Source organism: Cynoglossus semilaevis, chromosome 19 (genome assembly GCF_000523025.1).
Source record: "Cynoglossus semilaevis isolate Cse_v1.0 chromosome 19, Cse_v1.0, whole genome shotgun sequence".
In the NCBI taxonomy this organism is placed as follows: domain Eukaryota; kingdom Metazoa; phylum Chordata; class Actinopteri; order Pleuronectiformes; family Cynoglossidae; genus Cynoglossus; species Cynoglossus semilaevis.
The window spans coordinates 15,303,534-15,313,427 of NC_024325.1; the positions used below are offsets into that span (position 1 = coordinate 15,303,534).

The window sequence follows — 9,894 nt, forward strand, 5'->3', positions numbered from 1 at the left end:
TCGAATGAAAAGTTGTTCCAGATCCAGTTCAATCCTCATAGTTTGAGCCGCGACGTTTGGTTTATTTTGGTCCAATTGAACTAAAAAAAAATGTATTTCTTCATATTTACAGACATTTCTTTGTTTCTTTTCCTTAGATTTTTTGACCTAATTTTCTCTTTTTATTTTTGCTAATATTCAAATCTTCGCAGCCCTGACCAACATATTTACTGTAGTTTGAACACAGTTTTTTTTACGTTTACGTTTATGTACATTTATTATTGTCATTTCCCTCGTTTTATAACTTCAGTCTGTAATCAGTCTGTAATCAGTCTGTAATCAGTCTGTAAACAGTCTGTGAACAGTCTGTAAACTGCAACTGTCACACAAACACGTGAGAGTGTGTTTTTTCCTGAGTGTGTTGTGCCAACGTTGGCCAGCTGGCACCGCCAACAACAACAACAACAACACCACGTTGTGTTTGTTTGTTTGTTTGTTTTCTGGTCACGTGACCGTCTGGTTGTTCCGTTCTTTCCGACTGTAGATTCACAACAAAAACCCACGGTTCTGCTGACGTTCAGTCCATGGATCGACGTCAGGGTCAGGAGACCGCGGATCCAAACTTCTGCCACGAGTTCTTAACTCTGCTTCTTCATTGTTAAAGCTGAAAAAAAAACCAAAAAAAAACAAAAGCAGTTGTGAGTTTGAAACCTGAAGTTTCAACAGAAAGTAAAACTTCAGGTTTTTTCCTAAACTTTGTCTCAGAGTCACATATTTCCCTGTTGTTTTATTCACCTCCGTGTGTGTTCAGCACTGATGTGGCTGTGTGGATTTATGGGTAAAAAAAAAAACCCAACACGAATCCAGGAGGAAACTTCACGAGGAAATTCATTTTGAATTTCCAGCTGTATGAAATATTCATCTCTGAGTGAGCGGTGCCGGGGAGTGGGCTTGAATTCACATTTCCTGCAGGTTTTCTTCACTCTGGTCCAATGTTTAACCTTTTTGGCGCCTGTTCTCTGACTGTGTGTTTTTTTTTTCACAGATTCTTCCTCAAGTTTTTCCTGAAGTGCAACCAGAACTGTTTAAAAAATGCAGGGAACCCACGGGACATGAGGAGGTTCCAGGTAGAACTCTTCTTCTTCTTCTTCTTCTTCTTCTTCTACATGTGTTAACATGACTTTTTCCTCCATTCGTGGTCGAGTCAAGAGTCAGGAGTCAGGATTGGTCGGGGCATCAACTGCCCCGCCCCCAAAATACTCTTAATGTTAAAGCAGATTAAAAATCAAACAATTTTTTTTTAAATAACCTATAAAATTATAGGTATATTATTATTATTATTATTATTATTATTAAAATTTTTAAAAAATTAACTAAAAAATAAAGTTAAGTAAAAACTTAAAGAAATTGATGTTAAAATTGACTAAAAATCTCCATAAAGTTTTGAAGTAATAATGAAGATATTCCAAAAAAAAAGTAAATAATTGCCTTTAAAAAACGTCTAACAGGAAACTAACGTTTTAAAGACGACAAAATAAAAGTAATGTTAGCTTTCAACGGCTAAAAGTTAGCCAACGTTAAAGTAGCTAATTTGCTAATATTAGCTTGTTAGCTGCGGAGACTTCAACAGTGTTTATGTTTTAAACAGAAGTGAGAAAAAAAAAAAATCTCTGCTCGTCTGTCGTTACTTCAAGTCACAGGAGTGTGTATTTGTACACGTCAAATACACACACACACACACATGTGTGTGTGAGAAAATAATCCATCAGCGCCTTCACAGGAAACAGGGGTGTGTGTGTGTGTGTGTGTGTGTGTGTGTGTGTGTGACCCCGAGGGTCAGAACAGGAGTAAATAAACAGGAGAGGACGGAAAGAAGGAAAGTAGGAAAGGAGAGAAGGATAGACAGGAGGAAGAGGAGGAGGAGGAGGAGGAGGATGAAGAGGAGGAGGAGGAGGAGGAGGAGGAAGAGGAGGAGGAGTGTGAGGTCATGATGAAGACTTCACTCACTTCAGTCTTTATTATTTCCTTATCTTCACGGCCAGAAAACAATCAGGAAGAGTCCACTTGACTTGGAGTGGAGATAGAGGAGGTGTGTGTGTGTGTGTGTGTGTGTGTGTGTGTGTGTGAGACAGGACGTGTTCTGTACAGTGGCCGGTCTATGTGTGTGTGTGTGTGTGTGTGACAGTGTCTGTGGCTCTAATTGTGCAGCTCTATTGTAGTGGAACCAGTGAAGACAGCTCTGTTTCCCTGGGAGATAATTAAGGGCCGGACCCATCAGGAACTATTGAACGGAGGAGGATAGACACACACACACACACACATGCAGCGTGTGTGTGTGTGTGGAGGCTGATAGTAATAGCTGTGATAACGGGTTACATTTGAAGAGTTTTTACCTCCTTCACTGAACTGAACTGAACTGGACTGAACTGGACTGAACTGAACTGAACTGGACTGGACTGGACTGAACTGAACTGAACTGAACTGGACTGGACTGGACTGGACTGAACTGAACTGGACTGAACTGGACTGAACTGGACTGATCTGGACTGGACTGAACTGAACTGAACTGAACTGGACTGGACTGGACTGGACTTAACTGAACTGGACTGGACTGAACTGGACTGAACTGGACTGATCTGGACTGGACTGAACTGAACTGAACTGGACTGGACTGGACTGAACTGAACCGAACTGGACTGTACTGGACTGAACTGAACTGGACTGGACTGGACTGAACTGGACTGAACTGGACTGGACTGGACTGGACTTAACTGAACTGGACTGGACTGAACTGGACTGGACTGGACTGAACTGGACTGAACTGGACTGATCTGGACTGGACTGAACTGAACTGAACTGAACTGGACTGAACTGGACTGAACTGGACTGAACTGGACTGAACTGAACTGGACTGAACTGGACTGAACTGGACTGAACTGGACTGAACTGGACTGAACTGAACTGGACTGGACTGAACTGACCTGAACTCGACTGGACTGAACTGGACTGGACTGAACTGAACTGAACTGGACTGAACTGAACTGAACTGAACTGAACTGGACTGGACTGGACTGAACTGGACTGAACTGATCTGAACTGGACTGGACTGGACTGGACTGAACTGGACTGAACTGAACTGGACTGGACTGAACTGATCTGAACTGGGCTGGACTGGACTGGACTGGACTGGACTGAACTGGACTGAACTGGACTGGACTGAACTGGACTGAACTGAACTGAACTGGACTGAACTTCCTTGTTTTTCCTCCTCACCCTCTCACCCCACCCATCTTTTTTCTCCTCCCTCCTCTCCATCTGTGTCCCCCCCACCCCCCACCACCACCCTCCGTCCGTCTCCCGTCTCCAGGTGGTGGTGTCCACCACGGTCAGCGTGGACGGACACGTCCTCTCGGTGTCCGACAACATGTTCGTCCACAACAACTCCAAACACGGTCGACGGGCCCGCAGGCTGGACCCCGTGGAGGGAACGCCGTCTTACCTGGAGCACGGTAACACACAGGAGTGACTGACCGACCGACTGACCGACTGTGTGTGTGTGTGTGTGTGTGTGTCCCTGAACATGTGTGTAAATGTAAGCAGCACGGCCACCAGATGGTTGATGGTTTAATCCTATCAGGTGATTCCTGCCCCTCCATCTGGCTAATCCAACCTACTACAATCACTACACACACACACTCACACACACACACACACACACTCACACACACACACACACACACACACACACACAGAGGGTCTAATGTAATTATGCTTCTTTTTTTTAATAAAGAAAACGCAGACTCAGAGCCATTTCTATGTTTCAGCAGAATAATAAACACACACACACACTCACACACACACACACACACACACCTGCTGATGTTTGACTGACAGGCTGTGATTCCTGTGATATTGAACCAGCAGTAATGTGACATCAGCTGACTGAAGACGTCCACGTTTTTCTTCTCTTTTTTTTTTTTTTTTCGTTCCTTCTCACCTTCGTCGCAGCGTGAACCGAGATTAAACGGATTAATCTGCCGTAATCCCACGATAAATAAACACAGACGACTGCTCCACCTCCAGGCGGAAGCTGTTACTGCGTAGTTCAAACACAGAGGCCGATGTTCGTCAAGTTAGCTTAGCTAGGAGCTAGCTTAAACTTTGTCTGTTTACACGGTGGCGATACGATGCGGCTACGGAGCCTTCGGCTTCCGAGTGTTTAAACGGCGCCGCTGAATACGACTCCGGTGCCTGTAGTACATACACCTGGCCTGTAGGTGGCGCTGTGTCAACCATCCTCTAACTATACTGACACTGTATGACTTTGAAGAAGCCTCAGAGCGGGTGAGTTAAGTAGAAAAGTGTATGAAAAGTCGCCGTTAGCTAAGTGTTGAATAGCCAAGTTAGCTTTTCCAGCGCGGTCACGGTTAGCCCGGTCTCCGTCGTTGTCGTCGTCGTTGTTACCGCCAGCGCGGTCACGGTTAGCTCGGTCTCCGTCGTCGTCGTTGTTGTTACCGTGTTGTTGATGGACGTTCTGTGACGTTCTCGTCTCCTCCTCTTCTTCCAGGAGCAGCTCCCTGCATCAAAGCCATCAGCCCCAGTGAGGGCTGGACCACAGGGGGCGCTACCGTCATCATCATTGGGGACAACTTCTTCGACGGTCTCCAGGTCATCTTTGGTACCATGTTGGTCTGGAGCGAGGTGAGTTTGTCCTCTCTCTGTGCTCCGACTGGGCCTGCGCCCCCCACTTTGGCAACAACAGCTGGTATTTTGCCTCCGTAAAAACCCTCGTAGTCCATCACTGTCACCGACTGATATTTGATCAGGGTTTTTTTAAAGTTGGTTTTGGAAAAAAAAAATTAATTTATATGAAAACATACTTTTCTGTGTTTGTGTGTGTTTGTCCAATCAGTCCCAACGCACCTGTTTTTACTCCCTCGCCCTCAGACCCTCTCTCTCTCTCTCTCTCTCTCTCTAGACTACCAATTAAATCACGCACTCTCTGCCGTCAACATCACACACACACACACACACACACTCTCTCACCTCACACACACTCTCTCTCTCACTATCAAACTTTTCCCAAACGCTGCTCCTCTGTCCAGTGTTTATTTGTCTGATGACTCGCTCACCGTGCGTGCCGCGGCCGAGCGAGGCTCCCGTCCAACAGAAACACCCAGAGTAGTGTGTGTCTGTGTGTGTCTGTGTGTGTCAGTTGACTTCAGTTCACACTGACTCAGCTCACGCCGCCGTCTAATGGATCAGCGCCAGGCGAATGTTTCGTTTGCACTCGACCTGATTATTGATTCTCAGGCGAGAAAACACACTCTGAAAAATAATAAAGTTTTAAGTGGAAACGACGGCCGCTCGGTGCCAAGTTCACCAACACACACTGGTGAGTTTGTGCAAACATGAGCGAAGGAGCAGCTGAAGGACTGAGGAGGGGGACGGGGGGGGGACTGGGGACATTAAAGGATAATTAGGGAAAATCAAGCAAAAAAAAAAATTTAATAAAATGAAGTAAAAATGAAAATAAAGTTGTGATGTTATGTGATGTAAAAAAAAAGTTGAAAAAAAATTTAAAAGTTGATATTTAAAGATGTAAATGAACGATTATAAAGTCATAATATGACAAGAAAAAAGTTCAAAGTTACTGAAAGAAAATTCTAAAATCAAAGTTTTTTTAAAAATAAAGTTGAACATTTCTGTCTCTCTCTGAACATTTTGGAGTATTTAAAACCACGTAGAAAAAAAAACAGAAACAGAAACAGAAACAGTTAGAAGTGAAAAATGTATGAAAATGAAGTTGTAGTTTGGCCAGAAAAAGTTTCAGTTTTGGACCAGTGAGAATAAAGTTTTAAATTCATGAGGAAAAAGTCGAAATACATTCGAAGTTATGAAAATTCATGAGGAAAAAGTCGAAATACAGTCGAAGTTATGAGAGAAAAAAAAAACAAAAAACAAAAGAGTTGAAACTGTGTTGCTGTGAAGAAAAGTTACAAATTCACCAGAAAAAAAAAAAAGTCAAAAAAGTAAATTTATGAAAATAAAGTCCAACATTTATGAGGAATAAAGTCTTTGTCTGTCCACCTCTGGTCCCCGGGCCAGGATTGGACATGTTTGACACACTGTACGGTTGGAGGTCAACAGCGCCTCCATCTGTGTGGAGTTTAACCTGGTTGTTTTTTTTTTTCGTTCTCCTGCAGTTGATCACGCCGCACGCCATCCGAGTGCAAACGCCTCCTCGACACATTCCTGGAGTGGTGGAGGTCACCCTGTCGTACAAGTCCAAACAGTTCTGCAAGGGCACACCAGGGAGGTTCATTTACACAGGTACGACCGCTCAACACACACACACACACACACACACACACACACACACACTTCGCTAACGAACATCAAGCGCTTTGTTTTTCTTCCTTCGGTTTCATTTTTCATTCTTGTTTCTTTGGAAAAATTTGTTTGCATATGTGGAGCATGTGTGTGTGTGTGTGTGTGAGTGTGTGTGTGTGTGTGTGCGCAGTTCACTCTCAGGCCAGACGGTGTTGAACTAATGACTGCAGATTAGTCAACATTAACAAACCAGCACTGGTTTGAATGTTGCCATAATCAGAGGCTCGTTAAAAAGCAGCTACAATTAAACAGTCTGCTCTTTATAACGGGGCTCCATACTGGAACCATTAGTCAAATCATCCAGAACACCCAGTTTACCAACACACACACACACACACACACACACACACGCCCCGTGCTGGAACAGAGCTTCAGATTTCTCAGTGTGAATCTTTACGAGACCTGAACTCTGACGACAGACCAACAGATTTAAACTGTTTGTTTTTGTTTTTTTAAATCTAACAAATTGAATCAAATCTTTTGAAAAGTGTGGTTAACACAAACAACAACAACAGTAGGTGGCGCTAATGGACCCTGCCTGGTTTAACTGGAATATCATTTAGGTCCAAGAGCTAAAAAAAAAAAAAAGGTGTCGTGAGTCCCAAAAATATTTTTTTAAACCCAATAATTAGCAAAAAAATAAAAAATAAAATCACATTGAATTCTATAACATTTGCTTTTAATCTCATATAATTCATATAATTATGGAACGCCACTGCGCTATGTCGGTTCCATAGTGTAGTTGTTAGCACGTCCTGGGTTTGATTCCCAGAGGAGCCACATGCTTGGTGCCAACAGGGGGCAGTATATCTGCTGCTAACACAAGAATTTCCCAAATATCAGATCAATATAGTTCATTTTTTTTTCTTTTAAAGGAACTCATCTTATTTACTATCAGCAAATTCACTATTTTATTTATTCCATTACTGAGCTAAAATGTTGCCTTAAAATATTGAAAAAAAAATGACTCCAGTTTTATAAATATTGATTCATTTTATAGAATAAGTCAAACAGAACAAATACAGACGTCAGTCTGGAACATGAAGAAATGAAGAGTTCTGATTGGAGGAGAGGACGATTGAAATGTGTGTGTGTGAGTGTGCATGTGTGTGTGTGTGTTTGCTCGTTAGAATTCTCCCGTGCAGCGCAGCACATGTAGAAGTGGACGGAGGTGAAGTGATGTCTGATATTGATCTGCTCAACACGGCTCCATCACACCGTAATGATGATGTCATTCAGAGAGAGATAGAGAAGGAGGGGGAGGGGGGGAGGGGGGAGTCAGAAAAAATATGGGATGTACAAGACATTTAATGACCTTGGTAATAAACCAGAGCTAAAGATCTCAGGATCGAAACCTGATCAATGACAGTGTGAAAAAAAACAACAAAAAAAAAACGGTGTGAATATAATTTGAGATTTACCGTCAGAGCGGCTGCAGGAAACGGTCAACCTTCAATGGTTCCAGATCAGGGTTAGCAGCAGAAATCATACAAAGTCAACAGTGAACCAGAGAGAACAGGAAGTGGTGGAATTTAGGCCACGATGAAAAAGAAAATATAGCTACGTACGAACTGTTAAAAAAACGAATAAAACCAAAAAAAAAAACAAAAAAAAACCCAGACCATCGGTTCTCGCTGCGAGGTTTCTCTACTTGGTGGTTTTTGGAAAGTACAGTAAAACATGGAGATTTTTGTTACAGCAGTCATTATGAAGTCAATAAAAATAAACGCCCAATAAAAGAGAACAATGTTTTACAGTAGGATTAAAAAATGTCCAGCTGGGCTTCTGTAGCTAACGCTGCCCTCGCCGCTACAGACGATGTCGAACATGTTGATATAAAACCTTTGGTTTTTATACGATTTAGTAATAAAAAAATTTGTTTTAAATATAAATGATATTATAGGATCAGTAATAAATGGTAATCACACAGTATTTAAGATAAAAAAATTAGTGTAAAACTAATTTTTCCAGATTTTTTTTTTCAAACATTAGCTGAACGTTAGCCAAAAAAATAAGGCCACTTCTAGTTTAGTAGTTCAGTAAAAAAACGATACTAATAAGTTCCTGAAAAAGTCTTCCAAAATAAAAGTTTCTCAAAACTGAGAGCAATAATATAAATCATAATTTTGTAGATGTTATTTGTGAAAGTCATAAATAGTTCAAAGTTAGCCTAACGCTAGCAAAACGTCGATAAAAAAGTCAACGTTTGCGTCATGTAGAACAGTAAAAAATAACAAACAACGAGTTTTTTATTCCAAAAGTAGAAAAGTTGTTTGTTCAAAGGAGCCGCGTTCTTCAGGAACCTCAAAGGTTCTCCAGCCGCGTTCTTCAGGAACCTCAAAGGTTCTCCAGCCGCGTTCTTCAGGAACCTCAAAGGTTCTCCAGCCGCGTTCTTCAGGAACCTCAAAGGTTCTCCAGCCGCGTTCTTCAGTCAAAACATCTTTGTTCTGACCCTGAGGCAAACTGGCTGCTAATTGGTTCGTCTGCCATCAAACTGCCTTTTCTATTGGGCCGTGGTGACCCGCTGTGACCCCGCCATTGGCTGATGGCTTCAACATGCGACCCAGGAAACGCGATCCGTTTGTACGCCTGCCCGACCCCACCCTCAAGGTCAGCCCGGTTCTGGAAGTCAGCGGTGAAAGGTCACGGACGCTGAGAGCCGATTGGCTGCTGTGGTTGCCTCTGGGTGTGAGGAGAGGGCAATTAAAGACCTTTGCTTTAGAGCGACTGGACATGGACGTTCATGTGTCTGAATTTTAACAACAGAAATGGACTCAGCAAAGTATTTTAAGGCAAATGAGTGCATTTTTAGTCATTTTTGAGAAACTTTTATTTTCGGAGATTTGTTCCGGAAATTATTGGTATAGTATTTTACTGTGATCTAAAGATGAATTTCCAAAAAAAGTCTATTTTTGCTCAATTTTAACCACAAAAATGGACATAGCATCATGACAGGACCCCAGTGCATGATGGGATAAAAACAGAGAGTCACATTTCTGCTGTGTCACAATGACAAGGAGTTGACTTTTCTTAAACTACGAAGTACAAACTCGACGCATGGACCATGGACCACACACACTCACACACACACACACTCACACACACACACACTCACACACACACTCAAGGCCAGCTCTGGTGGAGTCGTGTCGTACACACTTTACCACACACACACGTTCAACGGGGGCAGGAGTTGAAAGTAATTGTAAATCAGGGAGATATGAGGGAGAGGTGGGGGAGAGGTGGGGGAGAGGTGGATGAGTCGTCCCCAGAGCAGATGGTCTGTCACACACACACACACACACACACACACACACTCAGCTGTCCGTATGGCTTCTTCATCTGCGTATTGGGAAAATTAATTTTCTCTACATCACACACTCTATAAAACAGAGTGGAACAAAGTGACAATCAATACAAGATGTGACACACACACACACATATATATATATATATACACATATATATATATACATATATATGTATATATGTGTATATATATATATACATATATATACATAC

At 42.4% G+C, this 9,894-nt stretch overlaps 1 protein-coding gene across 3 annotated transcripts in view; it reads left to right on the forward strand.

Moving 5' to 3' along the window:
* The window catches only part of LOC103395537 (transcription factor COE1), a 96,805-nt gene that overhangs the window by 63,859 nt on the left and 23,052 nt on the right, over positions 1-9,894 (forward strand). For all 3 annotated transcript variants that reach the window (XM_025065650.1, XM_025065649.1, XM_017041803.2), the window contains exons 7-10: positions 1,025-1,106; positions 3,347-3,488; positions 4,547-4,680; positions 6,186-6,312. In XM_025065650.1, coding sequence (XP_024921418.1) covers positions 1,025-1,106; positions 3,347-3,488; positions 4,547-4,680; positions 6,186-6,312 — 485 coding nt within the window. The remainder of the gene's footprint in view (positions 1-1,024; positions 1,107-3,346; positions 3,489-4,546; positions 4,681-6,185; positions 6,313-9,894) is intronic.